The 24,599-nt window shown below is 40.0% G+C and overlaps 1 protein-coding gene across 1 annotated transcript; it reads right to left on the bottom strand.

Annotated features, from left to right (window-relative positions):
- Positions 1-7,471: 7,471 nt before the first annotated feature.
- Positions 7,472-23,851, bottom strand: TBC1D7 (TBC1 domain family member 7). The gene is made up of 8 exons (XM_062489707.1): positions 23,655-23,851; positions 23,094-23,217; positions 22,360-22,440; positions 19,322-19,509; positions 17,541-17,678; positions 15,786-15,931; positions 8,473-8,602; positions 7,472-7,665 (listed from the first exon to the last, which is right to left on the bottom strand). Exons 2-8 carry the CDS (start codon positions 23,203-23,205, stop codon positions 7,579-7,581), a joined length of 882 nt encoding a protein of 293 aa, XP_062345691.1. The 5' UTR covers positions 23,206-23,217; positions 23,655-23,851; the 3' UTR covers positions 7,472-7,578.
- Between the last annotated feature and the right edge of the window lie 748 nt (positions 23,852-24,599).

The raw sequence follows: 24,599 nt of genomic DNA, 5'->3' as shown, positions 1-24,599 counted from the left end.
GCTTTAAAACAAGGAAAAAAAGCCTTTATGATTTTGACTGCACAGACGCTGCATTAACAAAGGGCTCTGCAACAGAGCTGTTCTGAAGAAGAAAATATCCTTGTGTTCCCAGCATGGATCTCACATCTGCCCTGGCATCATTAGCTTAGAGGATCACCGTGAAATGGAAGGCACACCATTCAAGGAGCAGTGGTGACAGGAATCACAGGACTTGGTAGGTTAGTGGGAGGGAAAGGTGAGGGTTAGTTTCATTTTTATTGATAAAATTAAGAGGAGGAAGGTGGAAGTCACAGGCTGTTGCTCTCTGTTAGTGCTGGAGTCCCCAGGGGAATGATCAGTCTGGGTACTGCCACTGTCCCTCATGGGCACAGCCCCAAGCAGTGCCCACACTGCCCGTCTGGCACCCAAAATAAACCCTTGAGGGCTGGCTGAAACACATAACAGCCAAGTCCTGGGTGATGCCCTAACATTCCCCAGCACCTTCATCCAGATGAGCCCATGGCAGGTCCCTGCTGATCACTTAGCAAGTTGCCACACTCAGCCTTGCCCCATGATTTGTGCTCCCCAGGGCAGCTCCATGCACCCATACTTTTTTTTTTCCTTGTTTCTTTGAGTTTTTTTTACATAACTACTAGCTGAGCAGACACCAGGAGAGAAGTGGAAGAATTGCCATATTCTCCCCAGCTGGAAAGAGAGCTTATTCCTGGAAAGGGGAAAGGGGAGGAAAAAGAAGCCATACAAGGTGTTTGGCACTGCAGTAACACCAAATTGACACTTCATCTGCTTTAAGCTTCAATAGGTCTGGCTAGTTTATCAAGGCATTCCACAGCAGCCTTTCAGGGCCTACATTCTCAGTGTGCACACCCACCTCTGGCATCCCTGGGAAGTTGCACACAGACTGGGGAACTGCTGGTCCCATTTTTTATAAATCTGGTTTCTTGAGAATTGTTTTTTCATCTGTGAAAGCCATCTCTATCACTGCAAAGGAGCTGTGATTCTGTTGGCAGTAAAGAAAAAAAAAAACAACAGTCATGACTTCTCTCCTTTGACCTGGATTATGTGTAGGACATGATGGCATTCCTGCTGAGACTGTGTTAGCAGAGTCATCCTCATTCTGGTTGGAAGGAGATTAATAGTGGTAATAAAGAAATCACACCAGTTTTAGAGAATGGAAAAATCAACACGGAACAAAAAATTACTATTCCAGTCATCCATCTCCAGAGATAATAATCTAGAGTCAAAGAATAGAAGCATTTTTGGTGTAATCTGCTGAATCCTGAATACTTAAAGTGTGCAAGTATTTTGACATCTGTTCAGCAGCCTGCGGAATAATGAAGTAGAAATGGGGACTAAGGGGTGGCTGGGGAGGTGGTGGGGTTTGCAAAAGCAATTCCAAAACATCTAGGTGAAAAAGTTTTGATTGTTTGGGTAATGGTGTGATGGTGAGGAAGCCCAGTAGTGCCATCATCCCCCTACCCACACCTTCACCAACAGAGGGTTGCAGGCACCTGGTGACACCATTCTGACTCAGGGGGAATGTGGGCATTGTGGCTTTTGCCCACACCCGTACACCCTGCTGGGTAAAGAAGTTTCAAGCTACAGGTTTGTTGGGAAGGCACTCAGGCCAACTTTTGCGTCTAGGCAATTCCTAGTGAACACACTGGCTATTAAGAGAAGGAAGAGGTGGGGGAAAGAACATAATAGACTTTCAGCTATTTTATGTCAACTGAAACCATTCAGTGAGCCCATTACACAAATATATCTCATCCTAATACTTGTACAACCACTGTATTCTGTCATCACTGCAACTACTCACTGAACTCACCTTTCTGTATTTCTACAGCACCACCTGTGCAGTGCAAACACTATAAACCAAGAGAGGGGGAGCACTTCCAACATGCCTAGTGAAGTTTGCACTCATAAAAATAGATGGGCAAGGTGGAAACCCATTGTTATCCATAAATGGGGGCTCCCTAACGTGCCTGCAAATAAAATAACTTTGTATAAATAGCCATGGGAGATGACTAGGCTAATAAAAATCAGGAAAGAAAAAGGGGACAAATTATTTTTCCCAGGTGTTCAGTCTGCTCGAGCTTGGAACAACTTCTGTAAACAAAGAGGAGGTGACGGGCACATTTCCTGCATTCCTGTGTGTCCCAGTTGCTCCTGCACCAGTTGCATTTTCCAGTTGATATCCAAGTGTATGTATATAGTTTGTCTTTGTATAGGAGTGAGTGTGGTGGCTGTCAATCGTGATCTTCCAGTATTGTAATTTAACAGATTATGGCTGTATGAAAATGATGTAAATAACTAGAAAAAATTAAACTGGATCTCTGTGTCCTAGTTTTTGTACATACTGAAACTGCATGGTATTTAAATTATTGTTTGTCTCTGATGTATGCAGTTTCTTAAAAAAATTAATTTAAAAAAAGTTTTCTGGTGTCTGTATATTTTATCGCCCTCTGCCCCAGTGACTGACAGTGTAACACACAGAGGCAGTCAAGGATACCAGCCAGGCTCACCCACACCTCCATGGGAGCAAAGCAGGAAAGGGAGAGTTCCCAGAGCAGATGGGTGGGACAGATCAGATGAGGCACAAGCAGTGGCTGGGCTGGTCCAGCTCAGCAAGGAAGGAGGAGTGGTACCTCAGCTGCTGAAAGGGTACCTGGCACCACCTTAGTGAAGAGCAAATCCAGAAGTCTGCACTAGACGCACACAAGCATCCAAAAACCCCACAACCAAACCCCTTCTGTCACCACACTGCTGCTGGTGCAGGCTGTGCTCTGCCAGGGCCAGCTACCAGAGTCAATGTGCAGTCACCAAGCAGCACCAGCAAGTTCTGCTTCTGTTCAGCAGAGGGGCCATTCCTGCACATCCGTATCACATATTCCTATTTTCTACCCTTCTTCCCCAAGTAGCTTCAGTGGGTAACAAGTTGAAGCCTCCGTGTAGTGAAAAGAGGAGGTAAAGCTTTCACAAGAATAAGCACATACCTTCAAACAGGCTCACTGGCCTCCTGAAAGGGTGACAGCTCTGCTGGGGCTCTGTAGTGTTTGGAACTGATGGTGCAAACATTCTGACCCTGAGCAGACGAGTGACACCCAGCATCTTCACTCTAAGTGGCAGCTGGGAGCAGCTCCCCTCCCCTGACACACAGAGATTTTCAATTACACAAAATTAAAACTTTAACTGGCCAGAATTTGTTCCTTTCCCTTGCTGACAGGATCAAAACTCTGGTGTTGGGCTTTTTTTGGTTTGCTTCCATCTGGGTGACTTTCCACTTACCTCACAATCCTTGTTTGTGTGTCTTGGTATGTATTTCAACTCTGACAGCCAAGGAGTTTGTGGCTATCCTGTGAGATGTGGATAAATAAACAAAATTGTAGGTTGTGACTAAAGATCCCCTTCCCCCACATCAAGCTATGGCTTCCATAGCAACAGTATATAGTGGTTTAGTTACATATGGTAATTTCTGTGCTTTAACAGGAAAATTATTGGTGAGAGTACAGGGAATGTGGGAACACAGGCCAATTTCTTGCACCGAGACCTCTACAAAAGGGACGGGTTATGTTTTAATGGAAGCATTTCATAAAATCAGTCTAAATGAAGGGATGTGTGTGTCTTCAGTGAAGTCCATGTAATTACTGGCAGTCAAATTGCAATCCAATGCCATCTGTAGGCAGAAAACGGAGAAGGCTGGGAAAAAAAAAAATCAATTCTCCATTTAACAGACACACCTGTACAAACACACTCTGCTGCTTGGCAGTGCCTGGCTAAGAGCTCAGTGCCCTTAGCACAGGCATAGGGCTAGATTGCTTTGCCGTCATCTTCCTCACCTTCTTTTCTCCCCTTTGCTCCTTGGATCACGGTTCCCAGACAACCAAGCCCAAAAACAACAGCGTGGCCATGCCCTGGTCTGTGTGGGACAAAGCAGCTGCCCTGCTCCTGAGCAGTGGGAACTTCTGGTGCGGCTGTGAGGGCAAGGTGCAGGCAGTGCAACAGCACCCTCAGGCCACACGAGCCAGCAGTGCCTTCAAACGGTACAAAGCTGCTTACAGGATTGAGTAGCAGAATGCTTGGCTTTTAGGTAAATTTGTGCCACAGGAGCAGTGGTGTTCAGAAGGACATCTTTGATTGAAGCTGTCCCATGTGGAGATGACAACTGATCTCCTGTCCACAGAACTCTGCTCTGTATCACTGTTACTTTATGAGCCTTTGAATTACTGTATTTCAGCTACTTTTGTCTCCATGCTCTCCTGCTTTTCTTTCCATGCAGTCAGGCCCCTTAATAAAACACATACCATTCATCAGTTTTCAAGCATCATCCTCTGACATCTGCCATTACTTTGCTTATCTGGAGTTTCCATCACATTTGGACATCAGCTGGAAAAGAATTGGTGCGTGCAGCACGGGAGAGCACAGAAATGTGGCACCACTCCAAACCTCTCTGGAGAAAAGAATGGTTTGAGGGGAGAACTGGATCGAGTTAAGCCTATTTTTCTTGTTTGCAAAGCCCATGAAGATATTTGGCAGGGTGAAGCTTGAGGGGGAGAGCTTTCACTGTCCAAAGTGAATACTTCAGTGCTGTCTCTGGGGAAAAACAAAAGCATGAAGGAAAAACACAAACAACCCAACACTTGTTGGGTTCTAAATGAACAAGCAAGCATGCAGCAAGCAGTTACATACTCAGCCAGTCAAGGAGAAACTATGTAAATAAAGGAAAAATACCTCATATTCAAGCTTCTCAGGAAAAATTAACATAAGGTTACTTGTTATGTACCTGCTGAGTGACATAGAGGTTAACCGAAAACAAATAGCAAAGATAATCCCTTCCTCACCTTATTTAGCCAAAGATTTCAGTGGGAGGCTCAACTATGTGCAACATCAAAACATTCTATGTTAGAACTACTTGTCCATAGTAGATAAATGACCAAACTTGGACTTCCCATTAGAAGTGCCAAGTTGGACATCACATCTACTGCACTGGTTTAGCTCAAGAGGTCCAAGAATGCTTGCCACCAACCGCAGGCTGGTGACAATGTCTGGAGGGACAGACCCAGGCTTCCCTAACAGGGGACTCTGCTCCAGGCTGGGACTTTAGAGGTACCTTGCCTCAACTTTCCCGACTGTTGCATGCTGGGGGCACTGGAAGCTCCCATTTTGCCATTCTGCTCCCTTGGGAAGCAGGGCTCTGAGCTAAAGCTTTATGTTACACTGGGTGTATAAGGAACTGAGCAACCAAGAAAATTAACTGAGCCAAAGTGAGCCAGATTCATACTTCCAGTCTATTGGGAATTCAGGGCATCTTCTGCATAAGCTGACTGCTTCATAAATCCACAGCTTAAGTTTGTGAATGGAACCATTGTGGGACACACAAATGCCTCTCACCAGCAGTGAAGGAAGCATGGCATTAAACCACCATGCACTCTCTCGAGAGCTCCCCTTCTTCAGCATAGCCCACAATAAATAATGACCTCTGCATTAAAGAAACACTCCTGATCCTTCTTCGAATGGAACTGAAAAAGCTACACACAAGACTTCAGGTGGACATTACAGTGGAGCAGCATTTGAGGATCCATCCCACATAAAATGGGATGTTTAAGTAAAATTGCTGTTCATGTGGAAATAAACTTTTTTTACTGTGAGGATGATCAAGTACAGGCTACCCAAGGAGGTGTTAGACCCCCTCTCCTTGGACACAGTCAGAAGCCACATGGACATGCTTGATCCTGGGCAACCAGCTCTAGGTGGCCCTGCTTGGGCAGGGGCATCAGACCATGCAGACTCCAGATGGTTCTGTAAAAGTTGATCTCTCTCTTCTGTGCAGCTCCAAGCCTGCCTACTGAAAGAGAAAGGCTTCTTTAAATTAAAAAAAAAAAAACAAACAAAAACAACTTCTGGAACCTTCAATCAAACAGTAATTGGAGGAACACTCACTGGCAAGTCTGGAAGCAGTTACACTGACTGGCATTTCTAATCCCGATTCAGTGCACCTCTCTTCACAGAATATGAGTTACTGATTCCCTTTCAGCTGAAACAGCTGAACAGCTTCAGTGTCGTTGCTGCTTGTTTTTAAATGACCAAGTAATCTGCCGTGTAAAGGTCCCAGTAGCACACACACAACTTTGGGGTTCTGTGAACTGGCTGTGCAGCCGGGAGGGAATCCTTCACACCGGCAATCTCCCAGACCACACCCGCGGCTGTTACTTGAAACACTTGTGCACTGCATGTTACAGAATGCCACGCTGCTGTTAACAGAACTCCCCTCTCAAGGTGCACTTCACCCAGCTCCCCTGCAAGCATTAGGAAAAACAAACGTCCATCCGAAGTGAACTCCATGGATTACACCATAGTGCAGGCACAACAGTGGATTCCAAAGCAGACACGAACACGCTTTTCCTGAACTGGCTGAACTTGGGCATTACATGAACACCAATAGCAAGGTCTCAGCATCCAGCAGAGATCACCTCCCCAGGATCTTAGGGGTAACTCCAGCCAAGTCCCAGGCTTCCCCATTTAATGTGCTGCAAAGTAAACCTGACCCAGTTTAAAACACAACATTTCTAGAACATTTCATCTGCACAACACCGAGTGCAAGCTAAACACACTCTCTTCAAGGGCAATGAGCATCCTTGGCATTCAGCACACTGAGCACCAATTTGAGCCAAATAACAGCTAAGCAACACATTCTCATGTACAATTCCCTGGTCTAGCCAACTGGTAGAAACAGAATTTTACACTTTTATAAAAAAGATCAGTTCCCCAGTAAATCTCTATCTATGGCTAATCACTCTACTTACATCATGAATTACATTTCTGCATTGAGTTAATTTTGAAATTTAAACCAAACAAGCATCAAATTACAACAGTTTCGAGCCAAGCACTCAGCAGAGGCATTGGTTACCGGGCTGTTAATTCTGAACTATATTGGCTCATCCCACTGATTTTCTCCAAAACTGCATAAATCTGCTTCTCTGGAATATCCTCCATGAAGAACAAAGGAGTTACAGCCATATAAAACTGTCTGACAGATAAAAAGAATGTATCAGAAAAGGATGTCACCTCTGGTCACTGTGGTGTCCTGTACCTCAGATTTGGGAAGCTTCATTTATCTGAAAATTTACACTGTTAGAAGAGTACAATTACATTTCTAGCCAAAGCAGGCTTGTTCACCACCCAGCAGGCTGACATTCAGTAAATTCACTGTAAAAACACCTCCAAGTAGTAACTAGTTATATCCAGTACAAGATGGCCTACTGAAACATTTTTAAATTACAAGTATATCTATTTACCTTGCTTCAAGAGTTAGGTTTACTTCTGGAAAAGCAAGAGAGCACACTGTGAAATCAAAACAGTGTAGCTGGATGAACAAGTAGATATCATCACCTCACCATACGTATCTTCATTCCATCTGTATTTATTGAAAAATATTTACATATTGGTCACCATGCTTTAATAGCATCTTTACACCAAAGGGTTAATGAAGAACATCACACTAGGATGAGGAAAGGGTGGTAAAATGTATTTTCAAAAGTCTTTTTTTTCCCCACACAAGTCTCTCACAAGCCAAGACAGTTCTCAGACTGAGTGTGCTGGAGTCCCGCAGTGTGTGCGCCACAGATCCACAGCTTTGCTGACAATGGCATCGGTGTTGTCCTGAGGAATCTGCAAAAGATTGGGGCAAGGTGCCTGCTCAGAGCACTCCATTCACACTGTTTTGTTCAAAATAAAGCTTCTGAATTTCCAGTTCAGATTTTATCTCCTCATTAAAAAGAAAACAAAACTAGAATCCCATCTCCTTGTCCTCTCATCCCACCAGTCCTGGACACACCATATGACATCCAGGTTTTGGACAAAAAGCTTTTATTTCCAAAATGCTGCAGGCATCTCACACTTCACACATCCGTGACACCAGGCATGACTCACACTGCCTATCCATGAGCACAAACTGTATCTCATGTAACTCACCTGGGTTACACTGGGAACATACAGCCCTGCTGGCATGGCTCGTTACTATTCAGGGTCAGGAAGGCTCAGGGTCAGGTTCCCATCCTCACATCAACAGGAAACACACCTTGATTCTACAGATTCGCACTCCGGCAAGGTGCAAAAAAAAAAAAAAAACCGTGCCAGAGACCAACCCTTCTACGAAGCCTCCAGAAAAAATAACTTAACCTGACCTGCACTTACCTTCACAGAAAAACCCTCTAGTATCACAAGGAATGTTAAGTCTGTACAAACACAGATGATAAATCCCCAAGCCTAAAAATCACTTCATTCTATGGAAGCTTAACTCCTGACAGAAAAAAGTTATTATTCTCATTGCTGAGCATTACCCCTTCACCTTGGTACTGTTACACTGCTCTCAGTAATGTAATATTATCTTTTGGTACATCTGCAGTAGGCAAGTGATTCAGGCAGAAACAGTTATAAGCTACAAAAAGTAATGCAAAGTGTAATTAGAGTACTTACATTTTCCAAAAACTGTGTGATCTTTTCTGCAGAATTCAGTGCTATTATCTTAATTTTAAAGGTTAGTAATATCTCCACAGCAACAAACACAAGAATCTTGCAGGATCCACTTATAACTTTGTCCCAAACTCTACAAGAAAGTGAAAAGGAATCAGTAAACATTACTGCAGTGTTTATCTGCTTATTTCTCTGCTAGAACAACCTTTGTATGACCATCTCTATCCAGATTATTTTTCTGAATTATTGAATGTATTCATTGTATTCAGTGTATTGAATTATTTGGGTCAGGATAAACAGAAGATATTTTATCAACTCCTCAACCTGTACAGAACAGAGGGGTGGCAAGCAGTAATTGCTATGTACTAATATGGTGTGTTGCTGTTTAGAAATTGAACTGTTTACAAGCTCAAATACAAAAAGCAAATGTTGTCTTAACAGCCTGGGCTGTGTAACAACTACTCTGCTGGACTACACAGCTACCAGTGTGTGTGGTAAAGATGAGAATTTTTCCTAGTGCAAAAAAAGAAGAAATTGACTTTGTTAGCATGCCCCACAAAAGATATCCTTAAATCAGCTAAATTGCTAAAAATTTAAAGGGATGTAATACTGAACTACTGCAGCTCAAGCAGGTAAATATTCCAGGTCACTGCTGCATGAGATACAAATATGACCTATCAGCAGGATATAGTCCATGATGTTTAAAATTAGGCACAAGGAATAACTATTAAGTCTTCCAATCCATCGCACTGTGCACAGACACTCCCAGAAATACCTAAGAACTCCTACCTTTCGTGTGAAACTGTACCTGTACCTCACTGTCCTAAGAAAACCTGAAGGGCAGGCGTCCAAAGGCTTCAGCAACAGAACTTGGATGAGTATTAATATAGATCATCACTACCAAAACTGCCTGCAACAATTTGAAATTATCCTTCATCCAGCAGCTCTCTCTCAGGCCCAGCTCAAGAGACTTGGGATAAAAGATTACACAAAGAGTGTGAAACCATCTGTCAGATGGCTGCTTTTATGGGTTCACATTATTTTTAGTTTCCGAATTTTAAGAGCTGTATAAGAAAGAGTTTCTGAGGATTACAGTTCTTGCTCCTTCTGGACACTTGTTAAAAGTATTTCGCCTTCCAAATAAAAACATGGGGGAACAAAGATCACACACTATCCTCTGTAATTTCTGAATATAGTAACACCAACCGAAAAACACCTTCTGCAGCCCATCTACAAATTTGGACCTGTGGGTGTGCTCATTCCAGGGACAACTCAATTTTTGTATGACCTCTCTCAGAAGAATTTGTCCTTCAGCCCTGAATACCAGGAGAACAAAATGCAGGCACAACATGAACTTTGACAGCTGAAGTGTAGGATCACACTTTTACACAAAGAATTAAGAGGGGAGAGCTCAGCCAGGAGCCATTGAGATGATGAAGGGACTCCTATGAGGAAAGGTGAGAGAGCTTGGACTGCTCAGCCTGGAGAAGAGAGGTATCTGGGAAATCTCATCAATGTAAACAAGTACTGGAAGGGAAAGTGCAAAAAGGGTGGAGCCAGGCACTTTCCAATCATGCCCAGTGAAGGGATCTGAGGCAACAGGCACAAACTCAAAGAAAGGACTAGATTTTAACTTATAACAAAGAAAGGAGAAAAACAAATGTGTAAGACCCTCATGACTACTCTGCAAGTAGAAGGAAACAAAAACCCCACATGGACTGATGGGGGGGAAAAAAGGCACAGCCAATTTCTTTCCCCGTTGCAATTTAGTTTTAATTCCCTGTCTTGCTATGATTGAACAATTAGTATAATCCCAACAGGAATGACACACACTCCACGATCAAAACCTTACTGCTTATTTTGTGGTTCAAGCATCCCAAGACAAATGATCACTGCAAATACTACTATACTACTTTGCTGTTGAAGTCAGATCTAGGAAGCTTTAAGCAACAATATGAGAAAACTGAAACAACAGTTCTGTTCCACACTGTACAGATCACCCCTGTTTACTTATACAGCATTTTCCTTCAGAAACACACCTGTTTAGAACACAAGAAGAACTTCCCCGTGCGTTTCATGCGCATCAGAACTGTAATTACAAGTGACAATTACAGAGAGTAGCAGACCTCAAAGACAGGAAATAATTTTTAAAGTTCCTATTAAAGCTCACGTTAATTTGAAAACAAACTTACTAATCTTATTATAAAATACCCAGTCCTCTTTCATTATTTGGCTTCCAATTCTTCTGACTTCAGTCTCCAAAATTACATTAGGTTACATGCTATTCTCAGAAAACACTCTGTTGTTTTCCTGCATTATTTAGTCTGATTCCAGAACAAACATTTTAACAATGGCAAAAGAGATGCAGTATCTAAATCACCAGTGTCTTAACAAATTTTGGAAGATGGTGCACAGAAAACTGACTGAGATGTCAGCACTAACCAGCTGTGTCTGCTGCAATATTTTTCCCTTAACATTTCCAGCTATTGTTACTCTCAATACAACTCCACCAGTGACAGTAATCAGGAATGACTGTGCAACACTGATCAACAGTCAGCACCTTGTCTGTACCAGCAGAGCCAGGAACAACACTAACTGACAAAAGTGGAAAAAAAACACAGCAGCTTCAAGGAGACACCTTTTCTGATGATTATATTCTAATACAGCAGTCTTTATACATTGTGTATCTACTGATGGCAACAGGTTCCCTGCTTTCACCTTTTTAATAGCAATCATTTAAGGTCAAGTTTACTGCTAGAGACTGCAACTTTTTACCTGTTCTTTGACACTCCTGGAGATGGGGAAACTATAAGAGCTATAAACTGTGCCTAAAGCCCTACTCACAAATGCAGAAAAAGAAATACATATTCTGAATGAAATTCACTGTTTTGCGTGACTATCACCCTCTGTGAAATACAGCTGCTCAATTAACCACAGGAACACTCTTGCAGGTGTTTCTTGAACAATAAAGCAGTATTGACAAACACAAGAAAAAAAAATAAATAGGAAGCTATAAAGGCAAAGAGCATGCCAAGAATTATGCAAATTAAACCATTTACTTTTCACTGAGCTTCTTCTATAGACAAGATACGACTCACTCTGTGTGCACCTGTGTGTGAAGGGATGCCATTCTCCAGGCACTCTCTTGAGGTTCCTGCACCATTACAGTGCAATAATACACAAGAGGCATCACAGCACTGCTTCTCTCTCTTTTTCTGATATATTACCATTAACCTCACAGTTTTCCCCTGCACTGCAGGGAAAACACACTCAACCTTATTTCCTGGTTCTGGTCCTCCAGCCATCCAGGCAAGAGAGATCTAAAAAGAACAGATGCTTTCTCCTCTGCCTGCACTTCTGGGTGTCCTTCCAGAGGTAACTGAGCATGAAGGGACATGATGAGGCTCACACAAATCTCACCCTGATCTATCATGATCCTGTGCCCACCCGTTTGCAGACCTGGGAATCAGCTCATTGAGACAAAAGCAAACTGAATTAAATTTCTCTGTAAGAGCAGCCCACATTCTTATGCCCTCCTGCTCCGCAACAAAATTAAGGCATTTTCCATATTTCTGTTGTTTCTGTTAACAAATGACTTACATTTTCACAACTAAATGTAATTTATGCAGGGCACAGAGATCACAGATGTAAAACTACAAAATTATATTAATACATGAGGTAGTGCCATTTGAAAGTCGTAAGATTTCAGGAGAATGACCAAACCAAGTCACCAGAGACTAATAACCTAACACCACCCAGTCAATGCAAGCCTTCAGTGCAGAGTACAAACAACATTAGGCAGGTGTCTGATATGTGAGTGGCATCATTAAGCTGTAAAAAATGCCCAGCTCATTCACAATTACAACTGCAAAGCTGCACTGCTTACGCTGGATCATCTGGGCTGACAGTGCCAGATTAAACTGGCAGCCAAAGTGCCATTTTGCCTCTAGAGCTGAAGCCACAAACAGGACCCCAAGGTTTAAGAGCAGGGATCTCCAGCTGAGGGCCCTCACAGCACCACTGGAAAGCTTTCCATGCATGGGCTTACCAAACAGATGAGCAGATATGCTGCTGCACAAATCAAACAAACAGGGCAATGATGAGTATGAAAACAAAGGTGTGAGCCAGTTCTCTCCCTGTCTCAAGAGAGAAGCACACCTTTCTGTGCCTCTCAAACCTCTGCTACAGGCTGTTTCATATTCCAGGAAGCACTCTGTCTATATTCCAGGTGGGATACAGAGTCTTTGGAATGGCCAGCCTGCTCCTCCCTTTTACCTTTGAGAAGTTTGTTAAGAAGCTCATCACATAATATGCCAAGTGTATTAGACACTGCATAAGCTCAAAGCAAAGTTTCCACATGAAAGCTGTCTGCATGTATTTTCCAAGCCCACTTGAATTAAACTGATGCACAAGTTTTATCTATGGTGTAACTCAAAGTGTGCTATAAACCAGTATGTACACTGAGTGGCAATGCCTGTCAGATACTGATATTGTACAACTTCATCTCACCATTACCAGGTAAAATTTCTGCGCAGCATGTACAAGTCTTGTACACCTTAGAGAAAAACAAACAAACAAAACCATGAAATTTAGATTTATCTGCTTGGCAGAGGAGACTACAGTTCATAGAAAGCAAGCAGCCTCTCTAAGAAATGCAATGCTAAATCCTAAGTGAAAACAAATCATGAAAGACTGTGTTCAGATAATCTCTCACTTGACGAGAAAGTAAGTAAAATTCACAGGAGAACTGGCGACCTTCAAACCTCAGCAGTTTCAAACTGACATTTGGATGCATTTCAGATAAGCACTGGGGCTTCTAGATCCTAATCCAGACTGAATCTCCAAGCATTAATTAAGTTCATCTGTCACATACTACCCATGAAGTATGTTATTTCCTCAGCGAATAAAGCCATTATGATTGCAACTGAATAATTCACAAACCTAAACTGCCAAGACAAAGTGCACTTTCATCATGCTCCCACAAGAACTGTTGGGAAAAGGGACTGCTCTGCCATCAGAAGTACCAACACTGAAATTTATTTTTACTCCAGAGTGATACAAAAAGCCAGTATTTTGACCTCTTCCAGGTGGGAAAAATGTACTAAAAAAACCCAGATAATCAAAACATTCTATTTCAGTAATGTACAAGAGTATATGGGAATGTTAAAGATGTATGCTGATTAGACAAAATATTTCATTTAAATAAATCTGATTCAAAATAGTAGACATTTGAAACGATTTTCAATTTGAAACCAAATATTCTGGCATGATGAAATATGAAATCAAAATCCTATCCAAAATTAGGTATTTCCTTTTACACCATCAGGATGACACAGCTCCATTAAATTTTCACTTTTCAACAGAAATTTTAAGAAATACCCCTTCATTTTCCAAGAGAAAATTTGCTCTGATATCAATTCCTCTCTCAGCTCTTGTTCACAGCCATAAGATCTCATTAAAAAAATTGAATCACATGAGCTCTAAACTGTAATAAACATCCTATACTATGCATGCTTACATTATTTCTGCAGTCACAGAGGTATAAAAGCTTTCAACCACCAAATCACAATCACTAAGCAGACAGGACTATTTTGGAGCCCTAGGGGTGCTTGATGAGAAGAACTTGCAATGTAACAACTACCATGTTGCACCTAAAGGTCTAATCCTTAACAAAATGTTTTCTCTCAAACATAATCCTTGGCAACAGTAAAACCCATAGAACCTCAAAGACCATGGTCCAGCAAGAGCAGAGAGCATGCTTTCTAATCTTACAGCTTGTTCCCTAAAATCTTCCTACTCTTATAAGGGTAAATAAAACTTACTTAAAAACAGCCACTTTCCACTTTCCTCCATGGAACATGAAGTCCCAGATAAACAAACACTGCATCCACTACTCAGATTATGAACAACTTTATCACCATAAAAGCATTTTCTACAAAGTAATTTGCAAAGCACCCTTTCCATGCTAGGCTCCTATTCTAGCCACTGAAGTCCTGTGATTCCCTCAAAGTAAAATTGCCCTTGAACACTGTTACTCCTCAAAGTTTCAGACAGCTGAAAATGACACCATTGTTTTCCCCATGCCACGTCCTGTTCAGCTATCAGCAACTCTTATTAATGCAGAAAGATGTTTCTCTACATTGAGCTTGAATTTCCTGCTTTCCAAGAGTTTTCAGGCAGCAGAACTAGAGAAATCACACAAGCTTCATTTCAAAAGCCCTTCAGTGAAGTGTCATGCACAAGAATTTTCCCTTTTAAAAGCTCAACAACCTTTTTCTAACTGTAGAATCCTGATACAATCCACTATTTCATTAACTTTGTAATATTCAACTTGCCCTAGAACTTTTTAAAATAAATATTCTGCTATAGTTTAATGCCAGCCAGCAACTGAGCCTGCAACTGAGCAACTCGTTTACTACCTCCAGCAGTGGGATGGGGGAAAATCAGAAGGGTAGAAGTAAGAAACAAATTTGCGGGTGGAGAAGTTTCATAATTAAAAAGAAGTATTAATTTCCAGAATACTGTAAGGAAGAGGGGAAAAAAACATAACAAAGAGAGGAAAATAAAACATGAGACAAGTGATGCAACTGAGAACAGTTGCTCACCACCCCAAATGATGACCAGCAAGTCCCCAAGCAAGTGCTCCCACCTGCCAACCTCCTCCTCAGCTTAATTGCTGAGCATGACTCCACGTGGAATGGGATATCCCTTGGGTCAGCTGGAGTCAGCTGTCCTGGTTGGGTCCCCTCCCAGCCATGTTCTTGTGCACCCCCAGCCTCCTTGCTGGTGAGGAGCAGAATGATGTTGTGTAAGTGCTACTCTGCGGGAATTAAAACACCCCTGTGATCCAGAACACAGCCCTATACCAGCTACTCTGAAGAAATCTAACTCTACCCCAGCCAAAACCCATACACATTCCCAAAATCTTTTTCATCTAACACTAACACAATATTACAGTCACTCTCTAAGCACAGATTTTTGTCAAGAAGCCCAAAACCTGACTACCATTCAGCTACATAAACACTGACAGGGTTTGGAGTTCTACATCCTAGGAGGCACTAAGTGTCCAAAAGAATCAGCTGAAATACATAGTTCCATTCTTTTTATTTTCAGGGGGAGAAATGATCACACAGAGATTAATTATCTTGTATCAGTAACAGGGAGAATTAAATCCAATATTATAATTTCCAAATTAGCAATAAAGTTAACACCATAATCTTAAAGATAAAGTATGGAAAGTTCTTTGCCTGCTAGTGATGACAGAAAGCTGAAATTACTATGCAGTTACAAAAAGAAAGAGAAGTAAAAGAACTTGCCTCTGTAAACTGGACTCAGGTAAACAACCTGCAAAACACTTTTTAAACCAAAGATCATAGGGGAGTTTGCTCATGGCAGCACATGCCTTCAGATGCATCAGTAGTCTGTTATCTTCAACGTTCAAATACTGCTCCAGAATTTTTGGCTGAGAAAGAATTAGAAAATTTTAGGTAACTCACATCAGAATACCTTCATAGTTAATGCACATTGTAACACAAGCACTGTCTAAAAAATTCAATTGGTGCAAAATAACTTATTAAAATAATGTACCTTCATTGTTTTAGTTGTTCTAAAATGCAGGTGTTACTGACTTTTGCAATTAACTAATTCTGTATTTAACCAAAGAAACAACCTCAGCTTCCTTAAATTGCTGACCACCAGCAGAACTTCCAAGATACACAGTATTCCCTAGTGCAAGGAGGTGTTTCAGAGCTTAAGGCAATGCAGAGATTAAACATGCACTAATTACTGCTACTTTCACAAGTAAAATTGAGCTTCATTCACCTCAAACCTAATCACTTTAGCACACATCAAAAAAATCTACACACAATGCAGCAAAACCCAAAAAATCAATTCTGAGAGCGGATCCCTATGCAACCCATTAAATGCTGGACATTTATTGTTTAAAAACTCTAAGTATTTAAGGCATAAACATGTGTATAATTTTCTCATCCTGTGTAAATTTTAATGTAACACAATACACATTTTCATAAATTCTTCACTACCTTTATGCTTTGTCATAGTTAGGCGAACTACTAAGGACTCCAGCTGCCAAAGGCAGAAAACACTTCCTTTGCCCATATTCTCACCTACTGAGTCCTGGTACATTGATTGTATAAAAAAAAAAAAGTTAGGGAGAGAGACACTTGGCACACTTTATATCATACAAACTCAAACTTGAAAAATACTCCTTTCTCCTTTGAACTGGTATAGCTGAATGTACCACCCACAGAAACAGGAGGTAGGTTTAAAAATTATTTCTTAGGTCCAAAATAACTAGCAAGGGTGTGCATAATTTTCCACAGCAAATTTCTATTCAGCAATTGCTGGTGCACATGTACTCGATACTTCTACCTCAGAGAATATTGTTAACTAAAAGGTCCTTATCCATTAAGGCCGTTTGGTGAATTATAATAGCTTTCACAGTTTGATAAATACATATAAAAATAAATTTTGATTGTAATAAATCAGTAAGACAGAAATTCAAAATGAATATTCTATTATAGTATTTAAATGATCAGTGCTAAAAGAAAACTACTCCACTTTTTATAATAACTTGACTTGCAATATACTGTTTTTCTGAAGACTGAATACTCTGCTCCATTTTTAAAGCAAAACTCTGCTTTGTCTATCATTCAATGAGCAGCATATGAATGCCAGAGATGCAGCCTAAGAAGCAGCAGATATACATCAAGATGTTCTTCACTTTTGACATTTTAAATTGTTTAAAGAAAATTCTTAAGTGACCAATTTGTGAGACATGTAACTCAACTAGGTACAATGTAACTTCTAGACAAAAAGGGTAATTGGAAATTACCACATAGCAAACAAAAGCAATTTCTAATGTTACATTAGACAGGGCAGCACAATCACAATGCAAAAAGCACTCCCCCCCCCTCCCCCCCGTTCTCAAAACAGCTGGTGGAACAGAATCCAAGGGTATAACTTCTGATGCTCCAGTTGTCTCCCTGTATTAATGCTTTCTATGACTGCTTCTCCTTGCAAAAACAAACAAAAAAAAATTTTTTCCTTACCAGTTGTTGTAATGAATCTTTGTGCTTGCTGTTCAGCTGATTCACAAAGCAACTGACAAGCCAGTAGCATTCTATAGGATCTTCTACCATTTCCTCCATTGCTTTAGCAATAGCAAGAAACACTTCATCTTCAGGTTCCTGAAAAACAAAGCGGAAGAAAATGAACTACACAGAAGTATTGGAGTATTCTGATTTAAATTATTCTTACACACCTCTTCTCTGCTTTTTGGTGGAAAAAGCAAGAATCAACATACACAAAGAGCTGTTCTGACATTCTTAAACAAGACATCTGGCAGCGGCTGCACGGTGATGACAGACATATATTAAAACAGAGCAAGTAAGACTTGTCTTGCTTTTAAAACCAAAATATCCTTCAGTGCATAGACAGTCTTGAATACTACTGGGATCTGTCTCTGCCACACTATTGCAGACTGCTGCAATACACACATATCCCTACTTGAACTCTCTGTATTTGGATGCACAAGACACTCAGCAGACTTCCGTTTGTTACTCAAATATTTCAAAGTATTTAGATAAATATGACATCTCTTTATCTCCCTCTGCCTCTACAATAAAACACCTGCATTATTACCAAGAGAAACTTCACATAAGTTTAAGGGGGCAGTGACTGCACTGAAAGGAGAACAAATGCTTTCTGCAGCAGCAAAACAAACCTGAGTTACAGGACTAATGTCTGGGGCTCTGCTAAATACCATCGCTATGAAACCTCACTGCTGAGGGCAGCTCTGGGATGCACCAACAAAACACTTGCTCAGAAGACAATACTGCTCTGCAAGGGAGAATTTTCAACCCACTTGATGCCAAGATAAAGGAAATTTCCTGCTGGAAATTTGCAGAGTAGGATGGCCACGTTCCTAGGAAATGGTAAGGGTATGAAAACATTCTCCCTTCTCTGACAAGACAATGCTGCAGTTAATCCTCCAGTTCTAAATACTAACAAATTTTCCATATTAACTTGAGCCTTTTTTTTTATTTTGAACTTAATTCTTTAAGTACTTATGTCAAAATTTGCAATTACAGATGAAATTTACAAATTAAGGTGGGCTAGAGTGAACACAGATAAATTAACTATAGGACAAAATCCACTTAGAAAGCTCTGTGGCTCAATTCATCACCTCCTATTTCAGGGAGAAAAGAAAGAACCACACATTGTTTTTATTATCACACTACTAATTTACCATCATGTCTCAGCCTCGTTTAACCATACAGGTGTACACTGTGAACAGCAGATTACTTCAAAGCACAGGTAATTCTGTGCATTACCTGACAAAAGCCCAGGTCAGTTCAGACTAAGGAAAAAAAAAAAAGGAGGACAGTACACCAAAGTCCAGATTTAAAAACATAACTGAAACACTTGATGCAACTTGCATTAAAACACTGCTTGTACAGAATCTGAATTACCCTTATTCCAGGACAAGTAAGAACCTATGAGTTCCAATAAGATGATGTAATTTTCATTTCAGTGCTATAAAGAGACTGAAGTGCCCTTGAGTACAAAAGGCTTGAAACCTAGCAGGCAAAATGCACAAAAGAGATTTTAAGGCATAAAATCTTACATAAGTACTTAGAAGAAGGAAAAGAGAAAAACACTCTGACTAAAGTTCCATATTTTATACTAGTAATTCTCTGTTTTCCATTCATCTTACTTGGTGTATCTACAAGCATTTGTGGGGTGACTTGCAGTCCAGTTTCTCACTGGTTTGTAGTTTCAAGTTCAATTAAAGTACTGTATTTAAAACACTGTTAAAATTGCCACTGACCAATGGGAAAGCTACATTTCGAGGCAATTTTCCTGATTCCAGTTGATGTATGCGGAGAAAAACATCAACCTGTGGGGTAGAATCATTAATAAACCGAATCACACGCAGAGCGTGGTGAATATCCCAGTACTGCTCCTTCCGGTACTTCATCACCAAAGCATGAGATTTGTGGTGAGGAGGAATAATTCCTAAAAAAAAAAAGGAAAAAAAATAAAAGAGAAAACAAACAATTGTAAGGAGGAGTCCTACTTTTCGTCCTTGTTACTCTTTACACCTGTCTAGTCTTCAGTACAGTATTAGTTGTGTATTTGTGCCCAGCTTCCACTTATTTTGAAAACTAAGTCAGTGTAGAATGATTTTTATATACACTAGCTGTTCATTTTCTCAAATTCTACACTTTGTCTGAGATGACAGAGAATATATACATGAAATTAAGTAATGCAAAGATATTCTTCACTGCAGTATTAATTACTTTACTGCCAGGAAAGTCTTTACTTACTTTACTGCCAGGAAAGTCTTTACTCACTGTATCAGAGATTATTTCTCCCTAAAGTGACATTTAAAACCCAAAACCAATCAGTTGAATCAATTAAAGATTAAAACTTAAGAATGCCACATAGTCACTTGTAAAGTAACATTTGTTATTTTCTTAGCACAAGGTAAATATCTTTTCTAGTTTCCTGGGAGAAAAAAAAATTAAAGGCAAATAAAAAGGCAAAGAAAATTACACAGCATCTCCAGAAGAGATACTTACCATTTCACTCAGTCCTTCCCCTTACTTGAGACTTATAGTCTTGCCATGCACTGATGTTCAAGCAAAACTGTCACAGTCTTCAACAGAAATAAAAACTTACATACACCTAGGCAAAAAAATGCCATTTCCCTACCACTATTGGAGCAGAATTTTTCCCAGTGTAGAAACCCATCAGAACAAAGTATTCATCAAAAGTAAGTTCTGAAACAAGCTAGCTGCTCCTTTTATCTCTCATTTATAGTAAAAATATTCCTGACAAGTGGTTAAACCATGAAATGGCTGAGCTGAGGAACAAACACATCAGACAGAAAATTATCTTTTCTTTTCCAGCTGCAAACCTGTCTGCATTTCAAAAGCTGGAAGAAAGCAAGATATTTTTCACGCCATGCCAAAAGAGAGTCAACATCATAACTGTATGTACATACTGCCACCTGCTCTCCTCAAACACAGAGGACAACCTTAGGCAGGCAAAACGAAGCTGAAACAACAGAGGGGTGCCTGGAAACCATCATGAGTCATCCTTGAATAAGAAGGTAAGGCAGGCATTTGCTGACACACCATGCCACCTCGGACATCAGCAAACCTTGGTACAGGTCTGAGAGAGTTTTGCTGACAGGATAGACTTCCCTTCTTAAATTACTAACATTATTTAGAGGTCATGGAACACCTCCCACCAGAAATGGACTGAGCTGTGGTTGCAGCCATTTAGGGAGAGATATTTTGCACTGTCCTTCTCAATACTAGCTTTTCTAACAACTGTTAACACTGAAATGCAGCGTAAAAAAAGTCCCTGAATCTCTGATCATCCAAGGCATGTCACAGAATGACAGTACAAATACTTGAAATCATAGAATATTGCGAGTTTGAAGGGACCCACAAGGAACACTGAGTCCCCCTCCTGGCCCCACACAAGATCATTCCAAAAAGTCACATCATGTGCCTGAGAGCAGAGTTCACTTCTCGAGCTCTGCCAGGCTTGGTGCTGCGACCACTTCCCTGGGGAGCCTGTTCCACCCTCTGGGTAAAGAAGCCTATTCTGACATCCAACCTAAACCTCCCCTGAAACAACTTCAAGCTGTGAAATTAATCACTCTGGGTTTAAAATATAAAATACTTTTAAGAACCAGTATAGTTTTCCATGCAGTTGATTCAGAAGGTGTTTTGTGTTATCATGATTCAAAGATCCTTTATCTAAAATAGCTGAAGACCTGGCTCTGCAGTGAGCCACGATTTTCCAGAGACATATTTTGCTATTATAATCTTGGCAGAAGGATTCTGTACCGAGTTGCTTGTCCGAAACTCCTATGCTGTATTTCCCAGTACTAATATTTTAAAGGATGCTGACTGCTTCACTAGTGCCCAGGGTACAATAATCTTTTCAATGGCAGAGCCTTTTATCAAGTAGGACTACTCTAAGTTCAACGCCAAGAACTTCAAGTTTTGTAATCAGATATTGCCCCTTCTGTACACTATTCATTTACCACCTTAGCAAAAAAAAAAAAAAAAAAAAAAAAAGCTTACAATTCCACATAATCAGGAATACAAAGCCACAGCTTTCAAAATGTAAAAAACTGGAGGGGAAAAATGAATTAAAATATTCCTATTTTTTTTTCAACCCCTCCTGTGTCCAAGTGAACATTATCTTGACAATGCATTTGACCAGTTAGCACAAAGTCATTAGTACTCTTTAATTAATCATCTGACTAGTGCCCTTCTGGAAAAATATAATCTATTTATGGTTTCCACAGTTTCTGGGGTTACCATTAACTTGTCTTCAGCCTTGTATCTTCTTCAATGGCAAATACAATTCAAAGCTAAAAGCAAAACCATAAGAAACCAATATTCTGCAGAACATGAAGCTTCTCTTTAAAATCAACACAACTGTAAATTAATCACAACTTTACTTCAGCTTAACTGTCTGTTATTTCAGGAGCACAACTGAATATCTTATCAGATATCGATGACTTCTTATAATCTACATTTCAAATCCATTTCAAAAACGTACCTGGATAGTGTTATAAAGTTAAATACAGAAACACACTCTCCTAGAACTTTTCAGCAAAGTTCTCAAAAACTTATTTTATAATTGCCATTGTGCATCCGAGGTGGATACAAAAGTAGGCTAAATATGTATCAGTATGCAAGGTAGTATGGAATAAGCCATGTGATTACTTCTTTAAAGACAAAAAAAAACCCCAAAACAAACAAAGAAAAAAAAAGCCCACAAACCAAAGAGAAAAAATTGCACCTTCCTACATTCTATATTCCATGTTATATTTCATACCTAGAAGCACTTTCCACACCAGTATACGATACATGGATGGAAGAGGAAACCTTTGACTAAATGTGCAAAGCTTCTCAATATCTGTAAAGAAATTAAAAAAAAAAAGAAATCAGGGCAAATTTAAATATAGTTATAAATAGGTTTGCATCTCAGACCCAGTTAAGTATAACAAACAAAAAAAGCTGCAGATTGAAAATCCCTATCAACAAATGCTTTCACTGCTTTCACACTGGCCTGACTTAAACTACTCCAGGTTTCATCAGGAGGAAACTGGACCATTTTTATAGGCATTCCGTAAAGCGTGTCAAAACAATTAAGGCCTTTTTTAAAGGGACAACATTTATCTTTCTGTTCTGTCAGAGATGTGGCACTCCTCAGGGACCAACAGCAGTAACATCTCCATTGCTTTGAAGTTAGATGGAACTGACAGCATGAGGAAAGATGCACTCTCAGATTAAAACTGCCTTCCCTAAATATCTTTCAGTTTCTTGAGTACAGAGAATGAGTGAAGGAAAAAAGAAGAAACAAGGAAGCTGACAAATCTTTAATAGTTTTAAAAAACAGATTTCCAGATCGTTGAAAATCAAAGGTCTACTAGCGATAACTGCGAGATTATTGATAAAAGATGCAAAACTTAAATAAGTATTAAGCCCAGCAGCAGGTAAACATTTTCTTTTACTCCCTCCCCATCCTCTAATCACCAAGAACTAAAGCAAACAGTGAAATCAACTTGCCCAAACGGTCATCTTTTAACAGAATTTCCAGCGACTTCTTTTCTTCAACTCCACGAAACCCCACTTTCTCATAATACACGGAGCGGAAGTTTCTCTGAGAGTCATCAGCCATGACTGATTCCTTCTGGAGAAACAAAGAATTCCTCTGAAGACATACTGGAATACATTCTTATTGCTTTAAATTCAAGTATTTCACACACTGATAAAAGTTTACTGCCTATGTCTCTACAGTATTAATAAATCCCACAGAGTATGAAAATCTTCCAAGATTCTTTTGTCACATACTAACATGAACAATCATAAACGTAATTTATTCTAAACAAGGTCTAAAGATACCAATTTTACAAACAAAATTCGGGGATTTTAAGAAATTACTCACATAATAAATAATGCACATTTTCAAAAATATTTTTTTTAAAATTGCTGGAGATACACTTAAAATATTTTACACCATACCCTGTACTACAAAACTAATACAAAAAATTACAGTTACAAAATACAAAAACCCTACTCAAGTAGAATACTGCCCTGGCAAGTAAAATTATTAGGTTTCTTACTCACCAGCCAAGGTAATCAGAAGCAAGGAGAAGCCAGTGTTGGCCTCAGTGGCACAGGGGTGACAGGGAAGAATAAGGCTGAGTGTGTAGGTTTCTTCTTAAATTGCAGATAGGAATTAAATGTTCATGTTGTCCCCAGCTGCTGTAACAGCCACAGCCTTGATATTCCAGCACTATATTCCAGCACTAAAACCAAACTAATGTCTCATCCCTGCAGTGGAAACAAAGGTAAATTCCAGTGAGTGCTCTGTGTATCATAGTAACTGTAAATGACATTTCAATTCAGTTCAACCCTCTAACTATCAATTCTCTCTCCACTGCGGGCTTGCAAACATGAGAAAGTTCTGTTTCCTAACTCAAAGGGCTAAGAACAATCTTAACTTTTACATCTGGTGACAACAGCAAAACTTGGAGAAAAACAATTTATTTTGGCTACAGAGCAGTGAATGATGCACTGAGAAGATTTTATAGTTAAATCCTTCTTTTCCTTGTGGAACCAAAGCTCAGGAGCAAAGCACTTACAGATATAAACAAAGGCCACAATTTTAGAGGGAGTGAACAGATTTATATTTGTATATCCAGTAGACCTATTTGTGTTTCAAATTATGTCTCTTTTTAGTGCTTTGCAGGATCAGGGCCAATACCAGACAGCAAAAAACAAACCAGCAAACAACTGAATCACTGCTTTCTGAGATAGGCCTAATAATTATCTCAAAACATTACTTGCAACACATTCCAGTCCTGCACTATCCTTATGAATATCTTGTGATATTCAGGTATGCTGTATTTAAGGGTTCACTGATCAGAGTGCTCACTGTTTACATTGCAGCCATGTCAAAAAGCAGACTTAAGATGTGACAGACACTCAACTAATTTTGAAAATTTTCAGATTTTCATTTACATTTTTAGATTTTAAAAAGCTGAATTTAGTGTTATTTAGAAATTAAAA

This window comes from Cinclus cinclus, chromosome 1 (genome assembly GCF_963662255.1).
Source record: "Cinclus cinclus chromosome 1, bCinCin1.1, whole genome shotgun sequence".
In the NCBI taxonomy this organism is placed as follows: domain Eukaryota; kingdom Metazoa; phylum Chordata; class Aves; order Passeriformes; family Cinclidae; genus Cinclus; species Cinclus cinclus.
The sequence above is the reverse complement of the archived record's forward strand: the minus strand, read 5'-3'. Positions and strand labels throughout refer to the sequence as shown.

Excerpts from the sequence above, each read along its gene's own strand:
- TBC1D7 (XM_062489707.1), bottom strand. The coding sequence starts at position 23,205 with ATGGCTGATGACTCTCAGAGAAACTTCCGCTCCGTGTATTATGAGAAA. Across the intron at positions 17,679-19,321 it reads GAAATGTAGCTTTCCCATTG|GAACCTGAAGATGAAGTGTT; the intron begins GTCAGTGGCAAT and ends TTTGTTTTTCAG. Across the intron at positions 7,666-8,472 it reads TCACACAGTTTTTGGAAAAT|ATTCCTCAGGACAACACCGA; the intron begins GTAAGTACTCTA and ends AATCTTTTGCAG.